At 35.8% G+C, this 23,914-nt stretch overlaps 1 protein-coding gene across 4 annotated transcripts in view; it reads left to right on the top strand.

Annotated features, from left to right (window-relative positions):
- The window catches only part of LOC149803512 (uncharacterized), a 98,486-nt gene that overhangs the window by 36,250 nt on the left and 38,322 nt on the right, over positions 1-23,914 (top strand). For 2 of the 4 annotated variants that reach the window (XM_089953254.1, XM_089953253.1), the window contains exons 6-9: positions 1,579-1,723; positions 7,343-7,405; positions 7,898-8,025; positions 15,563-15,672. In XM_089953254.1, the coding sequence (XP_089809380.1) occupies positions 1,579-1,723; positions 7,343-7,405; positions 7,898-8,025; positions 15,563-15,672 (446 nt within the window). Of the gene's footprint in view, positions 1-1,578; positions 1,724-7,342; positions 7,406-7,897; positions 8,875-15,562; positions 15,673-23,914 lie in introns of all 4 variants that reach the window. The other 2 variants (XM_089953252.1, XM_089953251.1) reach the window with 1 other exon arrangement.

Here is a 23,914-nt window from a genome sequence, read left to right as displayed (position 1 = left end):
TGATCCACCTTCATATATGGCTGATCTTCCTAACATTAGAAAAACCACTGTTGATAAAAAACAAAACAATAGATAAACTATTACTGCTGAATAGAATTTGTCTAAAGTTCACAGAAGGCATCTTGGCATGAAGACCATTCGCAGATTTCATTCAGAACTTACAAAGTTTTCACGATTAGAATCACAACTATGAAAACTTCAATAACTTAGGTAAAGGCTCTGATATTGATGTAGGCAGCAATTAGTTTTTATAAATTATCAAATTCAGATGACTTAGTGACGTAGACGCGGACAGTAAACTTGTAAATTTTGAGTGTGAGAAATGGCAGCTACGGTTGGTCACGCAGTCTCACTGACTTGACAGTGAACGAGTTCTCTCAAGATTTTAAAGCACATACAAAATTCTTTCGTGAAAAATAATTATACACAGCTATGACAATCGGACTTTTCAATTTTTCCACACATAATAGATGTGTACCAAAAATGTAAAATGGTTAAAATTGCTGTTAAATGTAACATATACTACATTGCTTAACAGGTAACAGGCAGGCCTATGCGCATGGAGTCGAATAGGTAACAGGTGTTTTATTTATAGCGTGCTGTACTGAGTAACTTTGCCCTATGAGGTAAAGGGTTAAAGAAAAGAAAAAGTTCTGATTGGTTCAGTATTGCCAGATTTTCTTGAAAAACCTCTATTTCTGACAGAACAGATAAGTTTTTACTACTGACCCATTCACCACAATTGAAAGTGAGATCAGCCATTGAATGAAGTAAACAAATCACTAGTATAGGGGGCCCCTAGTCGCTGAGTGGTCTAAAGTGCTCACTGCTATGAAACACTGCCATTTCACATCTGTCTGTGTGGGTTTGAGTCTCGGACTTGGCCAATGTGGGTATGTGAGAAAGCTTGCAAGTAGCTTCTCATGAGTCTGTGGTTCTTTCTCGGGTTTTCCCAGGCTCTTCCTCCACCATTTATACTGGCTGCCATGTATAGCCTATCTTGTTCTGAAAAATGGCATTAAACCTTACAACAACAACAACTCTAGTATAGGTGGGATTGGTCATTGAATGAAAAAAAAAACCAAAACAAGATAAACAGACCATGAATAGTATGGTTGATGTCAGGGCTGAATAAGGAAAGACAGGAATAATACCTTAGCAACTTTGGATTAATACTTTAAAGTTTTTGCATAATTTTAATGTATCCAAAAAATTTATATTTGTGGTCCATTTCTCTAGATTAAGTATGCAGATGCATAGCTAATCTAGAGCTCTGTCAACTTTAAATTGGTGCGTGCCTCATGTACGTGAAATTTTGCTGTTAATTTCTGCCATTGTTTGTTCATTGAAAAAGAAATATTCATTACATAATTGTTTTACAGTAAAATAAATCTGTATGCTAGAACCCTCATCTCGGTGAAGGCGTGGAATGAGACAAAAAATAGGCACCCATGGGCAGCTGCGAATATTTCCTTCCAGCACTTTTTAATTCTCAAACAGCTTTTTTCTGATTTTGTGTCAGAGTAACATATTTTCATTGATAATTGATTTTGTTTGAAATTGCTCTTTTTTGTGAAGGTAAATGGATCTGCAACATCTGTGATCCTAATAGAGGCAGCAAAAAGGGGAAGAAATTCCTGGAACTGGCAGCAAAGATGCAGAAAAAGTTTGCCACAAGTACACCAAAGTTGACAAAATTAAATACCAAGAACAAAAAAGAAAAGTAAGTTGACATTTTTTGAGTTTATAATTAAGTTCGTAGATAACATAGTTCAGCGGCCAAAATTCCTCTTTAAGTTTGTAGTTGCTCTGCTTTTTATTTTTCCTTCTTATGATGGAGCACATTATAATGTTTGAATATCGATCTGACTATTGCATCTCACATATTGGCTACAATCCCTCTTTTCCTTGGATGCCATACACATTAGATGTGTGCAAAATCACTCACCAAAAGCTGCCTATATTCTTTGTTTCAAAAAATTCTTTTTTACTTTCCACTTATATTTTGTTTTTGTGGAGTGCTAGTTTCCTCTTTGCATTTTTTTGGTTAAATTAGTATCTGGGGATCATGTGTAGTAAGTGATAATTTAGTTATTTGTATTCCACCCTCTTTGTTTTGGTACTAAGGTAAGTATTGTCAACTTATCTTTGATTCTGGATTTTGGGGATTTTTAGCATAAATTTTCTCTTTCAGAGTTTAATATCAGAAGGGGTGAGAGAGGGGGCATAAGAAGTCCCTTTGAGACACTCACCCCACCTGCTTAGCTTAAACAGGGTGCACATTCACAGGCTGTTTGATGTGTCATTCTTAGTGATGATGTGACTATTAAGTTGCACCTTCACATCATCATCATCAGTCACCGAGCTTTGAACACGCTAATCAGTGTGCTTTTGTTATCAGTCTGGAGATACCGATTGTGTAAATATTCGTAGCTACCCAGGTTTCTATATTACTGGACAGTTTTATTGGGGATGTGGAGTAGGGGATTGGATTGGCATTTTTCTTTCTCGATGTTCTCTTTTAATCCCTACACGATGTGGACACCCTCTTTCTGGATGCGAGTCTTTCTTCCGTCTCATGGCACCATTGATGTCCCTCCCTTAGTTTCAAGGTAGGGAAGATGTTACAAGCCACAGACCTATTTTGTCCTTCTCACCAGGCATGGCAAACAAAAAATATGTGGGCTGATACTCTTCTCTTAGGTGATCTAGGAGGGATGAGAAATGTTCTTGTCAGCTGAGAAGATGCACTAGTAGTATCAGGCCTCTCAGCCCACATGAAGTAATTATTCCCCTGTCACACACTCTGCAGAAGGACACTAGGAGACACAGTCCTGTATTGCTTCAGGATCAAGTTCATGATGATATTATTCTTATGATGGTGGACTTGAGCAAGTTTGCAGATGAACCAATGCGATGATTCCTTAACTACCATTTGGGGCCATAGCTACCTCCCATCTGTCGGCCTGGTGTTGAAGGAGGAATTCTGGATAATTGATAAAATAGCAGGTCTGCCCACCCCACTACTCTGGGCATGTAGAGTAAATTCACTAGATTGGCCCACTTAAGCCTGCTCCATTGCTTTTGAGGTGGAAATGTTATTTTTTTGTATGCCTCATCCACTATGCCCCTCCCTCTCATTGTGTGCTAGACAAGTTGGACAGAGAGGCCAAAGGAGAAAGTCTTTGAACACCTCCCCATTTCCTACGGGGGGGGAGGGGAGAGGAGGAGGAAGGAGTTCACCATAGGGAATACGCTTCCTTTTGCTGCATATTGCTCTTACTGGCACCACAGTAATAGTGTTTTCAGGCTTTGGTTGGACATCACACACTTTGTTTGGGTACTTTCCACTCTTAAGGCTCTGTAATCTGTTTCATTTCTGGGAATATCATCTGCTATCACAGACCCCAAAATTTCACCAGTCCAAACTGGCACATTTAATGGATGAGGTTCATAACCTTGTGCAGAAGGGCACAGTTGAGAGGGTAAAATATAGTCAGACTTCAGTGTTCTTTTTTCTGGTGTCAAAGAAATGTGAAAAGTTTTGCTCATAATTGACATTTCTGCCTTTGTGATTTGACATTCAGGAGTCACTCTTTCACCTGTGCGGGAGACCCTTTAAGTTCTTGGTCACAGTGTGACTGAACAAATGAGCTGACCTTCAGTCCCAGATCATAGGGCCTGTGCAATGGATGCCTTTAATCTAAAGTGGGACTGTCAGTACATTTACACCTTCCATCTTTTTGAATGATTCCACAAGTGCTCAACCAGGTGAGGATCTCTTCTGCATTGTTCATTCTGGTAGCCTGTGGCCCTAACAGTAGTGGTTCAGTAACCTGTTTGACCTTTTGGTAGATGTACCCAAGAGATTACCACAGAGGGAGCAGTTGCAACACATGGGATCTCATCTGCATCATATCAGGCCACAGATTCTCCACCTTCATGCTTGTTTTATCTCAAGTGATCAATTCACTAGGACCAGTTTTTGAGCAAAGTTGCCAGATGCTTTGTCCAGGCTAGGAAAGCCACTGAAGGTCTTCGATGCAAAGTGGTGAATCATCTGTGATTTGTCTCCCTTGGAGTGTAATGGACTTGTTTTGTGTGTGAGAATGTTGGATGTTCCCTATTAAGGGCTACAGTGCAGCCCTTTCAAACACTTTAAAGTTCTTTAGGGGTTTTGTAATTTGTTTTGGACCCACGCCACCCCTTCTGATCTTGCCTTGTGGAAATGACCCTTAAAATTTGGACTTGTGGAATAAAAGCACAAAGTACAGAAATTTTATTGTTTATGGTAAAATCTGGATACTGGCTTGTCCATGTTTGATTTGGATCCAGGTTTCATATTAGATTCAGAGGAATTAGTAAGAAAATCAGAACAATGTTACTGTAGTACCTAGGATACTTAATCTGCATGTATTTTGTGATGCACAATGTCTGCATGATCAAGCTGTTGCCTATTTTTTTAAATGGCGTCCAACAAGCAACATGTCAGGAAGAAAGGGACAATAAACTTCTATAAAAGTTTTAATAGTTCAGAAGAATTGAAGGGAATATTCAGATTCTTGTGGAAAAAGTCAGAAAGTGCAATATGTTTAGTGGACATCATGTCACATGGTGTGCAAGATGACAGTGGTCCACATGAATTTTTTTAAGGATTACATCAAGTTGAGATATCAAGAAGCCATTCAGTTCTGTAGGTTTGAAATTGCAGTTTGTGAAACTCTACTGGAGATCATTAAAGTTCAAGTAAACTTTACAAACTTTCGAGTTGATCACTGTGTTTACAATTGAGTCACACTTTTGGACTTTTAAATGCATGTTTTCCAGCTTGACAGTAATAGCAGTACATGATATTTTGTTACACCTTACTGAAAACTGGTCCAGCTTACAGAATAAAATCCACTGCTTTACTGAGAAGGTCTTGTTAGGGTTGGCAGGTCAGTTTCAGGTATTTTCAGGTATTTTGAGTTTCAGAGACTAGGATTGCACTCACTAATGTCAACCTGGGTTTCTGGCTAAGAATCAGCTACCTTAAGTTGCTCCGCTTGCTGTTGATAACCCCAGCCTCAGTTGAATGTACTATGGATGATCAAGATACCCCTTTGTCCATAGTGGGTTTTAGGTTTTGTTTTGGCTTCCTCTAAGGGTTCCTCAGATGTTGCTACTTCTTGAGCCTATTTGAATCAATCACCTTCAGATAATGTTATGAGAGCTTTTTTCTGGCTGTCTCACTCTACATTTCTTCACTTTGTATGTAGTCTTTGATGCACCAGAACAGGGTTATATTGTCATTGAGCAAGATAGTATTAGCACAAGTAGCTCATCATTCTACAACCTTACAAAAGTGAACACTTCTTCCAAAATGGTAAGTACCATAATTTTATACCAGATTTGTTAAGGCTGCTGGCCTCAGTCCAAACTGGTAAATTCAGTAATGCAGAAGTAGCAGGTAATATATTGCGGCTATTTTGAAAAGAAGTTTGGGGGCAGGGGAACAACAAATTTTTATTATGTATTATTTACCTGCCACTGTTGCTAAGATTTCCTGCACAAAGACACACACATCCACATTTTGGCAAATCCTTTAGCTCCATAAACACCATCCAGGTCAGCTTTTTTAGGTGTACATGATTTTCCTAATTTTGCAGTGAAATTTATAATCAGTCTCTGTTTGAAAACGAACTCGTTTGCTATTTTGCTAATTGTGTAGAAAAGGATGATGTCACAAAACCTTTGATATCGTCAACTTTAAAAGGATACCATATCCTAAATTGTGATATCTTCAGTTATAGACAGATGAAGTTTTATGATGAGTTGCTTTGTTTTTATGATGTTTTTATGATGAGTTGCATTTTTCTTTTTTTATTCAACTGTGTTTACCCTCATTTGTGATTATATTGTAAAATATTTTTGTTTAAAGTAGCAGGATAAAAAGACTCCAAGATAGACTGCTGCATTGTTTCTTTTTTGAACCTATTTTACCAGATTTGTGGACATATGTTATTATTAATTTAAATTAAAATTGCAATTTTACATTATTTAGGAAACAGCATGACCTGTATATGCACAGTCTCTCTAAAAAGCAGCCAGAAGGTAGCATATGTGAAAAATAGTTTCAGAATACACCCTCAGTTTTCAAACAATAAAGTGAATCAGAATTCAAAAGTCAAATAGATGGGAATTTGTATGAGGACATTTAATATTGAGGTTACAATAGATTAGCTCATAGTTCATGAGAAACCTTTTATGTCTGTGACTATTACATTAATGTATCTATTTAAATGTTAATCACTTTGGTCTTAACCCTTTACCTCATAGAGCATAGTTACAAAGTGCAGCATGCTATAAATAGAACACCTGTTGCCTATTTGACCCCATACACATAGGCCTGCATGTGAACTGTTGAGCAATGTAGTGTATGTTACGTTTAACAGCAATTTTAACCATTTTAAGTTTTTGGTACACATCTATTATATGTGGAAAAATTTAAGAGTAAAGTCCAATTGTTATAGCTGTGTAATTATTTTTCACGGAAGTATTTTGTACGTGCTTTAAAATCTTGAGAGAACTCGTTCACCATCATGTCAATGAGGCCACACGACCAACCGTAGCTATAATTTCTCATACTTGAAATTTTTTGTCTGTGTCTACAGCACTAAGTCATCTGAATTTGATAATTTATAAAAACTAATTGCTGCCTACATCAGTATCAGAGCCTTTACCTAAGTTATTGAATCTTTCATGGTTGTGATTCTAATCATGAAAACTTAGTAAGTACTGAATGAAATCCGCGACCGCCATTTTGGAGAGTGGAGATTACGACCCATTTACTTTAAATAGTAGATATCGACCAGTGCATAAACAGTGACCACGTGACCTGATGCAATTGTCATTTGCAGAAATGAATGTAGCATCTAATAGGAAGTTTTCCCCGAATTTGGCGCTACAGAAACCTGCCGAAAAATGGCTGATGTTTACAGCCTACGTCAAAAGGAGCTTCCATGTGACTGGAGTAGAGGCTTCAAAAGGCGCTTCCATGCGAATGGTGTAGAGGCATCCAAAGACGCTTGCATGAAGTAAAGAGTTAAGAGACTTTTAAAAAGGAGAAACTGAATTTGTTGCATTGTACATGCAGTATCTGTCAGTGACAAAATAACCAGAATATTCAGATAATCCTGAGAAAAATGTTAGGAAATTTAAATACAAATATTTTATATATTACTTATAAAAAAATAAATCTGGGAACATCTTAATCCATGTATCGTTATCTTGCAGCAATGATTCATATAAATTAAATATAGATAACTGCTTTGAAAGTTATAAACAATTTTTGGTTTTGCAGGTGTCCTACTCCTGGCTGTGATGGTTTTGGGAATATAAATGGCAAATCACTTTACCACAGAAAGTAAGTTCACTCCTTGATATCCTTAAAAAAGGATGAGTAAAAAATCCAGGTGATACAGTGGTTGCTATAACACATGTTCATCCGTCTGTTCAGTAGTAAAGGTGTGTTCCACACAAACTCAAATTTGAAGGCAGTTATATTTGTAAATCTCATAGTTGGACTGCCCTTGGGTACAGAAATCATTCTGTTTTGATTTGAGGGTGAAAGGTCCATGTTAATAAAAAATTGTGATAACCTGATGTCTGTAACATTTATTGTCGGTGGTTGAGGCGGGGTGTGTGAATAATTTGGTCAACCACCATTTAAATGCTTTTGTATAACATTTCCTCACTTTAATTGTTTATGCCAAGTTTGATTAAGTGAGATCATTTGCTTGGTTTGGCTGTTAATTCAGTAAACTTGCAGAAAGGTCAAGGAGAGACCAGAGTGTGTGGTAAAGCATTTTCTTTTATTGAATATAGCTCTTGCTTGAAGCTAACTTTCTTCTTTCAGGCAGTATCAATGCCCACGGCTACCTGCAAGCCAAAGACCTCCAAAACCAAAACCCAGAAAACTTCAGGCAGAGGAAAAACAGGAGAAAGACAGGACTGATAGTGATACTTTTGATGACAGTTCCTCTGGTAAAGTAGTGCCAAATTCTTCACAAAATGGTGAACAACCATCATCGAGTGATTCAGATAGTGACGCTGAGGAAAGCACCTTTGAGCCGTTTTTGACAATGAATAAACCTAGGGGCCTGTTTGATGGCCTTACTCGGTTTTTTACACCATCAGAGAAAAGAAAAACAAGAGTGGCAATGAGTTCATGTGCAAATTTTATAAAAGTAAGGACGCCAAATAAAAATAAGTCACAAGTACCAAGTCAGTCAAGACAGGCAGCTAGTAAACTGATCAAAAAGTCCAAAATGTTACATGTCAATAGAAAAAGACGGAAAATGGGCGGTCCTCCTGGTAGTGGACAATTGAAAGGGTTGTTTGATGGGCTTTCACATTTATTTACAGCCCATGGTGAGAGAAAACGAACAATTCCAGTGTATGACCTTACTCACAGAAGGAAAAAGAGGCGAAAATATGAGAGTGATCATAATAGCATTGTGAATTTTGAAACTTCTTTCATGCAAAGTGATACATTAGAAAGAAATTTCATGTCAAAGGGCACAACTATATTTGACTTCAGTTCAGGGCATGAATCTGATCAAAGCCCACCCAATTTACCGTCCATAATGTATCGGGGCAGGGGCAGGGGTAGGGGTAGGGGACGTGGGAGGGGACGTGGCAGAGGTAGAGGGAGGGGTAGGGGTTGGGGTTTTGGAAGAAGACTTTTGCAACGTATGTCTCCTCAGCCAGACCTCTCGGAGTCCGAGGATGAATCGCTTCTGTGGGAACATTCAGCCATCTATTCTACACCACCCAAGTCCAACTGTTCATCGCCTCAAGATGGAGGGCATGGTGGCAGGGGACAGAAGAAGGGTAAGCTTCTAGATCAAAACATGCCACAACTGATTCGGTTTGTTTTTTGGTAGTGCTGCAAGTAGCTTTTTTAGCTTTGAGAACCCTTGCATAAAAACCGAAGTTAGCCATCATGCCTGTGGATACCTGTTGCATTTTCAATAAGAGCTTAGTGCCCCACACCTGTCTGTATGTTGCATGCATGTCATAGAGTGGGTGATGTGATGCCTGCATAGCGCCTGCTTGGAGAGTTAGCAGCGTGCTTCATATCCCTGCCCTAACAGCATGAGAGGCAGCTCTCAATAAATATCTTGCATCTCAATAAATCTGTTTTAACAGAAGCATTTTGTTTTCTTTTTTTTAAATGTTTTATTTCAAATTTCGCATTCATTGAACTAAATGTATATAATACCTTTTTCACTTTTTTAACTGTAAAAGTGCGCTGATATTTATTGCTCAAAAATGGTTCAAAGGTGCCGCTCATGCTTCCAGTGTTTTCTCCAGCTTTCCAAGAAAATGAGCTTCTGATTCAAGTTTATTGGGCCCTTGTGATTTGCAGGGGGTCCTGCCTTTTATGGCATTATATACTTCTCACTTCCTTTTTACATTGGTGCAGCTATGAATATATACAGCAGATTTCTTTAAATTACTATAGTAAATATATACTAATAGTTCTCAGTGATACTTATTTAGTTAATATTACTTATTTAATACAAAAATTTCTACAGATAATTAGAGCTGAAATAACAGTGCCTACACATAATTCCAACAGTATTTTTCTGAAGTGCTGCATTGTTGTAAAATTAAAGCCAGCCGTTTTATTATGGATATAGGCAGTGTGATATTCCATTTTGTGCATTCTTTATATTTGATTGGCAAAACTCTTGATAAATATTAGGGTCTGAGGCAGTGTTCCAATTATTACGGTAATTAATTTCAATTGAATCTTATTATATGGTTTCTGAGTACATATTACTTTTATTTGTATTGGAGCTTCGGTCACCACCTTCATTTACTTGTGCATGAACAGGGTTTATGTATTGCTTCACTGTTGTAAACAAAATCAAAGCCAGCTGTTTTATTAAGATATAAGTTTTGTGATTATTCAGTTTTTTTTGTGCCTTCGTTATATTTGATTGGCTGAACAACGATTAAAGGCATTGATGTTGAATCCTGATGCAATGATTACATTGTTCAGTTAAATCATTAAGTACAAGGTACTTGCATTTGTACTTGACCATCCTTTTTCATCACCTCATTAACTCTTGTATGAAAAGGGTGAAGTTAGATATTCATTAATTAATGACTTTGCTCACTTTGGGCCCTCTCTGAGCACAGTGTAATCTTGATCAATGGGAAGATTACTACATGGCCTGAGTGATAAAATCAAGCATCTTGATGACTTGTCATACTTGCCTAATAATTGGGACACAGTACAAGCTTGCACAAAGAATAGATAGATTTTACTGTTTAAAAAAGAAAAATGCAAGGGCACAGACTGGAGAAAACACTGTGCTTCTCAGTGGAGATTGGTTATGGCAGGAGGTAGATAGAATTTAATTAATACATTTTCTTGTAGATGTATATCTAATATATTTACTACTGACCTGTACATGTTTTTCTCCATGTTTCCTGTATGTTATCATATATATATATATATATATATATATATATATATATATATATATATATATATATATATATATTAAGAACAAACAGATTAAGACAAATTTTAGAATCCTAAAAATATCAATATGTTTCAGAATATTGCAGTATCTTTTCACAGTTTTTGGTTCTTGCCTGTCCTAATATTCATGAAGACAAACTAAAGTGTTTCTTGAATTGTACAACATTATTAATAATTTTAAATAATGTTTTTATATATATAGTACATATAGGACAAGGAATGCAAATCCCACTTCGAACTATTGTTCTTCTTACCATCATTGTAACAATATAGACATTTAGGGACCAATTTATACCTATAATTAAAAGAATTGAAAGAAGAAGCATTTTTCTTTGTGCTTATGCTTTGAATTTTGTAAAATTTGCTTCATGTTGGAAGATTGAGTGCATTTATCTAAAGAATGGTTTGAATCAGTGTAGACTAAGTTGCAGATGTAACAGACTGGGTATACTTTTAAGTGAACACTTTGCATTTTTTTCTGTTTCTGTTGTGAATATCCAGTGAATATGAACATCACAAGTTCACTCCAAAACACCATCATGCAAACAAACCCGTTCACGCACATTTTCTCCCCAGTGGAAACTCTTTTTGTTTTTAAAGCTCTACTCTTAACATGTATTGCTAAAAATGCAAAGAAGAACATAACAGCCAATAGAAAGTTGCAGTCACATGGAAATCATAACAGAAGATTTTTTTGATTGCATACAATTTTATGCTAGGTGGCATTTTATTTAATTAAAAATTGTCAGAATTGACCCATTGAAAGTCAACAGTTCTGAGTGGACTGAGTTACCTATAGACTTCCTTGCATAGCAGCAATACATAGTGAAATATATGAGTACATATTCAGTGGATAATTATTAAAAAAACAGATAATAAAAATGCATGGAGTTCATTTAAAAATAAATTAGTTTGATGCACTTTTGTCTTAAACCTTAATGCAGATTCAAAGCTTAAACAACAACAAATATATTTCTTCTTTAAGATTGTTTGATTTGGGCCCAAAATCTGTTAATCTTGTGTTAATAACACAGCAATACAAGTAGGTTATAGCTTTAACAGTACAGTAGAAGTCAAGGACATTGCACACATGACCATACTATATTACAATATCCATGTGCTTCTTCCAGAGTACAAGGATAGTAATAATATTTATGATATGTAATGTACATAGTGTACATAGACATATTCAGTCTAGTTTTCTCCTCACCCTTCTGGACTCAGAATTAGAATAGACTTAATGTGCTCTCCAGCATGTCGTAAGAGGTGACTAATGGGGCAGAAATCATAGTGGTTCAATGGTTATATGTCAGACTCGCAGCCTGAATGGTGTTGGCTCAGGTTATACCAAATCTGGTTATTAGCTTTATCTTATTTGGTCTAGATCCAGGTTTTCATATTAGGTTCGTTAGGAATTGGTCATGGAACTAGACGTGGGTTGGCAGGCCTTGCATATGGAGGTTCAGTTAGTATTTGATTGGATTTATTGGAACCACAAACAAACTTTAGCCACTCTTTAAAAAAGAGGCTGTGTTGCAGAGAGCCATACCAGAAAGTTTCAATTGTACTTAAAATGTATTTTAATTTTCATAATGGTGACTATCCATATAAAACAAAATAGTATTCAGTAAAAGGCAAAGTTTACGAATTGTATATGTAAATTTGTTCTGTATTGAATAGCAAAATTTGAGATTGATTTTGACCCTTTGTAAATTTGTCTGTTCCTTAAAAATCGTGTATTTCCACTCCTAAGGTGAGTCCATGCCACTGATGTGGGATTCCATACACATCCATTGTTATTATTTGTTCTGATAGACATAGACCAAGAGAACTTATGGTCTGGTCAGTTGGCCATTAATTTGGCATGTTTGTTACATTACTGTTTCTAAACTCTTTTAGGATTAGCAATAAACTAGATACAAACATTCATAATTGTCTAGTTGGTTTCTAAGTGAAAATGGTGCTGTTTAGACATCCAGCATGGCCACATCTCCCATTTTGAAAATCTTGCTATTACAACTCTACATGAATGGATGGTCATGTTGTTGTAGGTTTTTAATCTGAAGACTCATAGCTTTTTTAAGACAGAATATTAAGAATATTTTAATTTTTTTAATGCTGGAGAATGTGGTGTTGTGTCAAGTTCATCGGGTTCTTAATTCAGCTGTTACTTTTGCTGTGCAAGGATTATTCTTTTATTTTTTTAATTTGTGGCTTGTTGCAACCAGAATTTATTTGCAGCTTGCTACCCATGATTTAAATTGGGGATATCGCCAGTATTCTTTCCTGTTGAGTGTTCAACAATTACAACACTTGAACAAATACTTTTCTGGGGAGTTTTGCATCCAAAGTTGTATTCATTGGTGTATTTTTGGAAAGTATTTTCAAAGCATTGACACTTGTATTAAGAGAATAGTCTAGGATTCGGCTAATGTGGGTATGTGAGAAAGCTTGCCAGTAGCTTCTCGTGGGTCGGTGGTTCTTCCCGGGGTTTTCCTGGGTTCTTCCTCCACCATTAATACTGGCCGCCATGTATAGCCTATCGTGTGCTGAAAAATGGCGTTAAACCCCACAACAACAACAACAATTAAGAGAATAGATGTTGTTATGGCTGTTTTAAAACAGGGAAAAGCACCGTACAAATTTTTTCCGATGAATAATGGGAAGAGGTTGAATAAAGCTGTTGAAACAAGCATGTGATGCAGTACTGAATAGGGACTCATTAATGATAGAAAACTGTTTTTATATCTTTCTCCTTTGCTGGTTTGTGTTCTTAGCTTTTATTGTATATGCATGGTTTACAGTCGTTGCATGCATATGTGCTTTGTGATGTTTTGGATAAGAGTGCTGCAGTTTGTTGCTTGTATTTTCATGCAAATGCTAAATTTAGTGTTGTACTCAGTCCCCACCCTCATTAATGATTATTACACTCTCTTGTTTTTGCATTTTGAAGGTTCAGGACATTGAATAAAAGATGATTCTTAATAATTGAAGTTAATTGGGTGATAGTTAAGTGCAGTCCCAAGCACAGTTGTCACCTTTTGCCCAAAGAAATGCTTGGATTTTTTTAGGGGTTTCAATCCCATTAAGAAATATTTTTTTATCACCCAAACTTCCCAAAGTGAAACAATTTAATTTTAAAGTCTCCTGGTCATAGATCAGGATAGCTTATGAGATGACCTGTTGTCTGTGCATACAACAGTTGGCACAAGCTTATTATCACTACTATAAAATATAACAGGTGGATTGCTATGAAACACAGATTGATCCCATTTTGAGTTGGTCCTGAATAAAAATGGTGCTGCTCAGACTTCCAATATGGCCATCACCGCAGCTAGCTTGAACATCTTGTTATCACTACCCCTCCTGAATGGATGGTCATATTGACATGGGGTTTTCACTAAATGATAAGGGTGCTATCTAATGTTGAATAAGGCTACCATGGCAGCCATTTTGAAATCTTGTTATTGCTACTCTTTCTGAACAGAAAGTCATATTGACAATGGGTTGACCAGAAGACGTCTCATGATGTCTGGTTGATTCTAAATTGAAATGATGCCTATATAATGTTCAATATGGACACTATTGCAGCCATATTGAAAATCATATAGCTTCTCCTGACTTGATAGGGTTTTATACTTAAGACTTCCTACATTGTCTAGTCAGTCCTAAATATAAATTCTGCTGTTCACACATACAGTATGGCCACCACAGCATTGATCTTGAAATATTGTTATTGTTACTCTTCATGCATGAATAGTCGTATCAGCATTAATTTTTCACTATAAGACTTAAATTTCTAGTTGGACCTAAATCAAAGAGGTGCTGATCTGATGATGTACATATGGCAACCACAGGAGCTATCTCAAAAATCTTGTTTTCACCAGAAGACGGTGATGCTGTTGAACTAGTAGTTCTAAATGAAAATTGTGCAGCTTGCACATCCAATATGACTTCCACAGTGGCCATCTTGAAAATCTATTGCTACTGCTCTTGAATGGATGCTCATATCAACATGGGGTTTTCACTAAAATACTTCTTACAGTGCCTAATTGTACCTAAGTGAAAATGGTGTTAATCTAATGTCCAATATGGTTGGCATAGCAGCCATCTTGAAAATCTTGTTATTACTACTTCTCTTGAACGCAAAGTCGTAACAACATGGAGTTTTCATCAGAAGACTTCATATAATGTCTAGTTGGTTCTAAATTAGGAATTGTCTTGCTTGAATTCTTGGAAATTCTTTTTTGGCCAGTAAAATGTCAGACCCTTGGAGGGGCTCTGGTTAAGTTTTGTTTGCACTTGATCCATTTTATCTCAAAATGATGCATCCTTGTCTTAGTTTCCAGAAGCCTAGAAAAATCCATTTTTGTATTATTTTGGCTGACAAAATGTTTTCTTGGTTTAATGGATCTTAATTTGCATGTTATAACTGGATGTCATTCCAAGTCATGGTATACAACTTTATGACAATTAAAACAAATAAATAGAATTTTAATAATATAAATTATATACCTTCTAAATTGCATTAAAAGCAATAAGAGGAAGAATTATAGAAAGTGTACTTCACATTTGTGTCCTGTATTGCATGAAATATTTTATTATTTTAATTCGTGCACCACGTTTTCAGCAACAACAAAAAACCCAGCTGTTTTTTTTTATACTAGAAATCTGATTGCATGAAATTTAATTGCTATATCTTGCAAGTTTGTTTAAGAAATACCAAACAATTAAAACTTTGGGGCTTTTATTATCACCAAGACAATTTTAGCTTGTGAATGAAATTCAGTAAATGATTTTCCATGATTGAAAATACGCACAAGGATTTACATAATTAGTTTCAGAAACCTGCTGTAATGGTCTAAAAAAATCCTTATATAAGATAAAGTAAGCAATAAAATAAGTATATTTTAATGGAGTCCAGTAGATTTTTAAAACAAATAAAATTGTTTTAAAAATATTACTGTTGCAAAGTCTGTAATTTGAGGCTTTTGAATTACAAAACCTTGTTGTTTTCTTTAGAGTTACCCGACCACCTTATTCCTGAAAACACACTGCCCCCTGGTGTCACAGAAAATGATCTGGAACTTTTCAAGCTGGCTCAAGAGAAAGCACAGGAAGTCTTAAACAAGGTTTGTAGTTTCTAGTGTTTTCAGATGGAGATTCACAGATGGCACACTAATTGAGATCTTTTCTGATCTGGGAATTAATTGTCTGGCATACTTTGTCCTAGTATCTAAAATAGACTGCTGCTTTTTTTGAGCTCTAACTTTTGTCTGATTTTTGTTTTCATGTTTGCTTTTCTTTGTTGTTGTACACCTAAAAGTCAAAACGTTTTCTACAAAATTGCTGCCATTATTGATGCTTTCAGCAAGGTACAGTTTCTGTGGGTAAAAAAAAATTCCTTTATTTTTACATGTTTGCAGTGAAAGTGGGTGTATAAAGGGAAAGGACTTGTGCAAATAGCAAAACAGAAGTGATGTCTTAGAGGGTTATTGGATAGAGAATCGTAGAAATATTTTTTGTTGAAAAATTGTTTTACTGCATGGCAGAATTACCAAATAGGCATGAAGCTACTAGCTGAATAGAAAATTGGTCTCAAAGTGGGAGACCTAACAAATGTGATGCCAGGACCACTGAAAGGCCATGATGAACATTACAAATATTTTAATGACATGACACCTTTGTCAACTGTAAATGGATGTTTAGAATTTCACCTTACAAAAGAAGGGTAGTAAAGAAGAAAATTGTTATTATTCTCTGATGAAACATGGATAGTGTTCGGTAAAGAGAGGAGGGTATATATTTGGTGCTGGGATGTTGATAAATGGGCCTTTTTGATACCCTGGAGAACACAAATGGTCCTGACCCTGTGTTAGGCATGTCATGTTTGGGGGTTGTATGTTTGTCCCAGTAATTGGCAGTAGAAACTCCAGAAATGTGCAACTGTTCATGAAGAAAACTTGTGGACAGTTTTTGTCAAGGTATTCCATTAAGACTCGAGGATATATCAGGATGATAATGCAAGCACATACACTCATCATTGTTGTCAGTGGCATCTAGGCATCTCACACATGCCTTCATGAGATCTTTGTATGCAACTTTACTTACACGAGTTAGGCGTGTACTGAGACTAATGGATGCATCACTGAGTTTTAAGAAAATTGAGGTAAGGAGCACAAGTTTTTCTTTTAAAAGTTAAATGTTTCAGCTACAGGCACTAAATGTGTTAGCAATTTTGTGGAGTAATTTGACCCAAGAATTTAGTACCATATTAACCAGTGTTGAACACAACTTTGAACAGCATAGACCTGAGTCTTGTGTCACATAATGTGATCAGGGTCTAAGCTGTTCACATGGAAGAAAGAGTAGTTCAGACTCTTTAAAAGTGGTATATTCTATGACATCAGAGCTGAGTCTGTACTTATTAAAGTTTAAAACATGTATATATTTTTCTGTTCTGTGCTTGGATTTTGGACTGCACTGAATTAAGCTAGTCGTGCCAAGAATTTTATCATCCCCCACCCAAAGTTTGAAGGGCATATAGGACAGGTACCATCTGTCTTGTCTATTCATCCATTCTACGTTTGTTTTTAGGGTGTAACTCCAATGTTGTTCAAGATATTGCATTGAAATTTGGTAGAACTGTTAGACTCATTCTCCAGATGTGCCTTTGCTATTCATAATTCTTCACTTTCAGTATTTTTAATGTTTTTGTCCATTTATCTGTCTTCTCGTCCATTTGCACTTTATTAGGCAATTTTGTTAATAAACATTTGACAAGTAGAGTCACTATTCTGTTAAGTGTTAAAAATTAACACCTACCTAACATTCTGATTTTGTTAATTTTCTGTTTGGGTGAACAAATTTTTTTTATTACCAAGTGTTTGCTGCTGGCTCAACATTTTATAAATGTCTGAAAGCATTTTCATTAGAATTTTGTGTTCAGCTCCTGAATTTTTACATTTACAGAATAATAATGGAAAAACTTTAGCGAGATAAAGGAAGCACATTTTTGTTTCAAACTTTACGTTGAGAAATTTATGTATTAATGATTCAGTGGATGTATGCACCATATTAAAGAATCATGATTTTTGATTTTTTAATTACAATTTTCATGCAGAAATATAGTCAAAATTCTTCATTTTGTTTAGCTTCTGTGACATTTAGCCAAAGCTTTGCCTAGACCTACAAGGGGTCTGTCAAGCCCCCTTGACCCTGGCCTACTTTCAAGTATTGTGATTTTTTCCCCAACTTTCACTCGTGCTTAGCTGCATGTCCTAAGGATGATATAGCCAAATGAAGGACTGAAATTAAAGCTAAAAATCAACCAGCAACATACATTCTTTCAAAATATGACAACACATGAATGCATTTATTCAAAAAAGGGCATGTCTGTACTCATTTCATATCTTAACAAACCACAAAATAGTTGTGAAAAATATTTTCCATGTACTTCCAGAATGTTTTTTTTAACTTGATAAAATCAATTGCTGATGAGGAATAGAAGATGCTGTTTATTGAGAAAATGTTCCAAAACATATCATTATGTTTGAAATTTGATTTGTGAACAGAAATGTATGTTTTCAAGTCTGCAAGTGTTGCTGATAATTCACAGATTTGGATTGCTTTAGATGGGGCAGTCTTGCACATGAGTATGCTAACCTGTTAGTTTTGAAAACTTTTCCTGAGCTTAAATATCACACTGTAGCTCAGAATGACAATATAAAAATCACTTTGTAGCTCAAAATGGCAATCAGGTATACTTGCATTACATTAATGTTGCAACTGAATTTTACAAGGAGAATAACAAAATAAAATCCTGAAATACTTTTATTCATTCATTATGTGGATGCCATCTCCATTTTAACATTCATTCATTATGTGGATGCCATCTCCATTTTAACATTCATGTTCAATGATAAGTATGTTACTGTTCATAATTTTATTAACATTTTTGGGTTTTGGGTATGCTGCTTATATTTTATTAATAATTTTCATTCATAGTACATTTTTTAATTCTTGATTTTTGTCTGTTGTTAATTTGAACATGCAGTTCTTGCTTGACCATTTTACATATCAGTTTATATTTAGTTGTTGCTGTTTAATCATGCTTGAATCTATCATCTAAACAGCATGAGATGCAAGTTGATGCAAGTTGCATCTTCGTAGGATTCATCAATAATGGTCATGCATACACTTTTAATTTCTTGTATAGTATGATGTGTTTAATTTGATCTAGTTTGCATGGTGTTTTCTTTACTGGAAATCCATTTATTGTATGCTCATTTTTTTCCTGTTAACTTTGCAATGTCAGAATCGTGCAATATTACCCGATACTGAACCCGTGCGCCAATACACATATAGCATTCACGTGCATAAAGGAACTACTTTCTGTTTTAAAACAAACAGTGGACGCAGACACCAGCACTTTTGATTTGTAAACAAATCATGTACACTCGTGTAAGAGGTGCTTTACGTTGTGGTTGTTTAAATTTGTTTCTGAATGAACTGAAACAGATGTTTCGTCGACTGCCACATACCAGCTGCTTTGGCACATTCTGCGTTGCTACAATGTTTCGGATTTAGGCTAGCTACAGTATACAACTGACGCAAGAAAGGGTCCTTACAAATAACATACAAGTGACAAGTCATATACTGTCTTCTTTAGCTGGTGATAAGAATGGCAAAAAAATATACTTACAGTTTTACATCCTGAATTTCCTCAAAATGTACATTCTTAGTTCAGCAATTCCAAATTACATGAGCCATGTCATAGGTTTTCAGACTTGATTACACATTTCGAAATTGTACTGTAATTTCGATGATAAGTGCAATTTCATCCTCCTTACTGCACTCAATATGAAATAAGCATTAAATTCCATAGCGTCTTTTTGATAATTGCAATTGAAAGACTTCATATTTTCCCCACATTATGATTTCAAACATTCAATGACAGAAACAGAAACACATTTGCAGATGTCAACACGTTTCTCCCTAGCTTCTTCAATCCCATATATTTCATATGAAATTGTCACATACAAATCCAGTCCATAATCACGAAATTTCGTAGAACCAAAAAAAAAATTGATTCCATATCAAATGGAAAAGTAGTTTCAATGCACATTCATTCACAATATGACTCCAGATTTCAAGTTTAACTAGAGACACCATTTTCTTTCGTAAGTTATGTCGAGTGCACAACTGAGTTAAAATTTATCTGGGCAGAGTTATGTGCGCAGTAATGTTGTTGTGTAATGATGAATATGTGCTGGTTTATTTAGTTTGGAATGTGGCATACATTCGTTTACTTTGTTTTGTGTAGTGTATTTTGTTAATATAATTAAGCATTAGGTAGAATAAAAAAAAATTAGCATATAATAAAAAGGTTACTACATTTGAATGGGAAAATACGAACTCTTTTTGTCGGATGGTTATACTGCACTCCAAGGTCATGCAGTATTTCCATTAAAAAAAACCTCGTTCATATTTTCCCATACAAATGCACTAACCAATAAATAGTCCTTTGCAGTAGATTTACTTGTACACCTCTCCTTTGATAACTCTTGCACAGTAGGGTGCAAAAAATACAGATCAGGCTATAAGTGAGGGCACAGTTTACCAAGGATCTTAAAAATTAAGAAAGGGACACCATCCCCACAGAACATCGAGAAAACCCGAGGGCTGGGATAATGACTGAATACTTTTTTATAATATAGTTGGGAATATTTTTCACTTTTTTAAATACATAAATTATCCTTAATTTAAGATACCCAACTTGAAAAGCATTAACAGTATAGTCCAAGAGGTTTCAAAAATGATCATATTTATGGGAAAATATTGCATAACTTATCCCAGACTGCTCTGGTGGCCTAGTTGATAGAACATTTGCCTCAGATGCGGGAGGTCGCGGGTTCAAACCACAGCCGAGTCATACCATAGACTTACAAAAGTGGTATTAACAGCTGCCTCGTTTGGCGCTCAGCATTAAGAGGTTAGTGTTAGGATATGTCAGCCTGATGTCAGGATAATGTTACCTGGTGGGACATCATGCTACACGTCTGCGGCATGATGCCCCAGTGCTAGTCATCACTATAAACTGTCCAAGTGCAGACATTGTTGCGATATGACTGAAAAATTGTTAAAGCTATGTTCAAAATCTAAATCACACACACATCTCGTGTCCCTGATTTTTGTTGTTTCACAACAAAACAAGATTTTTTTTTTCTTAAAAGAACTAGGGACATTCTTTTTGTGAAATGATCATTTATGTCTAAAATCTTTTCTTTTTTATTGTTTTGTTTGTAAAATACAGATGCCATGATTTCATTGCAAGTAATAGTAAAACTTGTCGTCCTTGAAAAAAGCTTTGAGTGCTAATTCAAGTGTTTTAAGTACACTACAGTCTTGCGAATTCACTTCTGCATAATAAACCATATTTTGAAACAAAGCTTTGTATTCATGAAATACTCATTTTGCTTGGTTGGCTTGTTATCTTTGATTACATTTGTAAGTGAGTAGGTTAATTTGAGGTACTTTAATTATATTATGCATATATTACTGTTTATTAATGTTTTGATTGCTCAGTTGAAATGAATTGACCTCTCATAATTGTGACCACTAACTTTTGCTCAGGTTTGTTTTATTCCACCTACTTGATTTTGTTTAACTCATTCGGCCCCGATCCTGTCTGTAGGTGTGATCCAGTTTCTGCAATCAATGGCTGATCCAGCCTCTAGTCGTGTTTTTTTTTTTTTTACTGCATTCATTGGCCGATCCCGTTTCCAGAATGTGTATTGGATACAATGTCTCTGATTGTTTACTAATGTATTTTTTCCCAAGAACTAAGCAACTATTAAACCAGTCAGAATTGATTTTACTTTCATTTGTGTAAATTTTAATTGATTAGAAGCCAAGGTTTACCGTTTGAGAACAGTTTCACTACACATGGTCTGTTCATGAAAGATCAAAAATGATGGCAGACATAAGAGTGATTTTTGATGACGAGAGAGAAAATGAGGAGTTTCTTGGCTTTGATCTTGAAAGTATTGAGCAAGCAGAGGAAATATATGTTCGGCAGTTGGATATTTTGTGAGATTTAGATTGGGACATAGAAGTTTCTGAGATTAAATCGTGAGAAGAGGAGGATGCCGATAGCGATGATGATAGATTTCTTGCTGATCTAGCAGATTGAAGCGATCATCTTTGGCCTGTCCAAACCGATGATTTTAGTGGACTAAATCCCGGACCTATACAGGACATGGACAAGGAAAAAACAGAGAAACTGATTTTTTTCACTTGTTATTTCCAAAGGAACCATACTCTGACATTGCAAACAAAACCAATGCATATGCCCAAAAATGCATATTGGTGTCACCAGACAAAACGTGGTATCCAACAACACCAGACAAGACAAAAGTTCTGATTCGGACTCATGTTGTTATGGGAGTCCTTCCAGCACCAGCCAAAGATATGTATTGGTATAAGGACAAACTTTTTCATCCTTCCTGCATTGAACTGAAATTTAGTCGTACAAGATTCGAAAATCGACAGTAATATTTTCATGTGTCTGGCACCAGCAACAACCCACCTCGAAGAACACCTGGGTATGACAAACTGGCCTACATTCGACTAATATTGGAGCTTATTTTCAACACATGGACTAGAGAATACAACCCACATCGTCAGGTGTCCATTTATGAAGATATTATTGGATTTTCAGGACAACTGGGCTTTAAGCAGCATGTTCCTTAAGAGAGGCATCAAAGTATGGGTTAGATCGGATCCGCATAATGAATATCTTGGAGACTTTCAGGTTTATACTGGAAGGACTGACAACAATCCAGAATTGAATCTTGGACAAAGGGTTGTTCTTGATTTGATGGAACCTTTGTTTCGTCTTGGACACCATGTCTACACTGACAGTCTTTTTTTTACATCTTCAGGCCTATTTCAAATCGAAAGGGTCTTCCATCTGGATTACACTAAGTAAAGCTGAAGGAGCAGGGCCAAAGCATAATTAAACAGAAAGAAGACATGAGAGTTACAGTTTGGCATGACAAGAAAAATATACTGTACTGTGTACCAACGGTGACGATGAGGCCACATCTGTTAGCCAGAAGCAGAAAGAAGGTTCCACCAAGGATACTCCATGTCTACTTCCAGTCCAACTGTGCAACATGTACATGAATGGAGTAGACCATGCGGATCAAATGCGAGCAACTTACAACACTGGTAGAAAGTCCTTGACATGGTGGAAGTATCACTTTTTTTCCCCTTTTTGACATTTCAGTAGTAAATTCATATTTGCTGATGAAAGAATCGGGGAACCATACTATCATCACCAAAAACAACAGGGAAAGAGCTAGAACCCAGTTGGAGTTTAGAATGAATCTTGCACATCAACTACTTTGAGGATTTGTAGGTAAAAGGAAAAGAGAAGTAGAAGTTCAACACCCTATTCAGCAAGGTCAATATTGGCCAGTGGTCATGCCAAAGAAAAAAACCTGCAAAATGTGTTCATTGAACAAAGTTCGATCTGAACCAACAACTGGATGTGAACAATGCCAAGTAAATTTATGTGCAGAATGTTTCAAACCATATCAGAGATTAAATTTTCCTGGTTTATTTCAATGAAATTAAAGGCTGATGACATGATATTTCTAAAAATGTTGCACATGATTTTGTAAATAGTGTATAAATAAGTTGTGAAACACATGGACAAATAGGAATAAAAATACATCACTGTGTAGACAAATTCCTTTGGAATAATTGGTGAAAATTTCATGGATTTTTATTGGATGCAAGAAAAGAAATTAAGGTAAGAGTGAATGCATGTGCATGATGTTTACAGAATTTTCCAAACAGGTAAAAACTTTCTGGGGCACAAGCAGCTAGACACAGCTTAGTGCTTCTGGGGCATAGCAGCAGTGATACTGATAACAGGTCTGGGGCTGAATGAGTTAATAGAAAAGACATAATTAACTTGATAAGGCAAAGCAGGCCTGCTTTTAATAATGTATAACAGTACAATTTCCCTAAGTTGGAGATCAAAACTGATGGTATATTGACATTTTTCATGTTTCAGTACAACAAGGCATATTGCATTTATGACAATTACACTGAAACCAAATTAAAAGATAGAGTTTTAAAAAAAAGGAGTTTCACTTGACTAAACCTCTTTAAGTGGTATTTATTTATTAAAGTATTAACACCAGTAGGCATTAATGACATTTTTATTGATAAATATTTCATAGGACATTGTTATTTAAAGTGGAGTATGTTGTTTATAAAGAGATTATGTCAAGATAAACATCTTTTTAAAAGTTGAGAAATTCATGATTCCACTTCAAATTTCCATGTACTATCCACTAT

The sequence above is a fragment of the Sinohyriopsis cumingii genome, chromosome 3, assembly GCF_028554795.1.
Source record: "Sinohyriopsis cumingii isolate HCF-2022 chromosome 3, ASM2855479v2, whole genome shotgun sequence".
Classification (NCBI taxonomy): domain Eukaryota; kingdom Metazoa; phylum Mollusca; class Bivalvia; order Unionida; family Unionidae; genus Sinohyriopsis; species Sinohyriopsis cumingii.
This window is presented reverse-complemented; position numbering and strand designations above follow the sequence as displayed.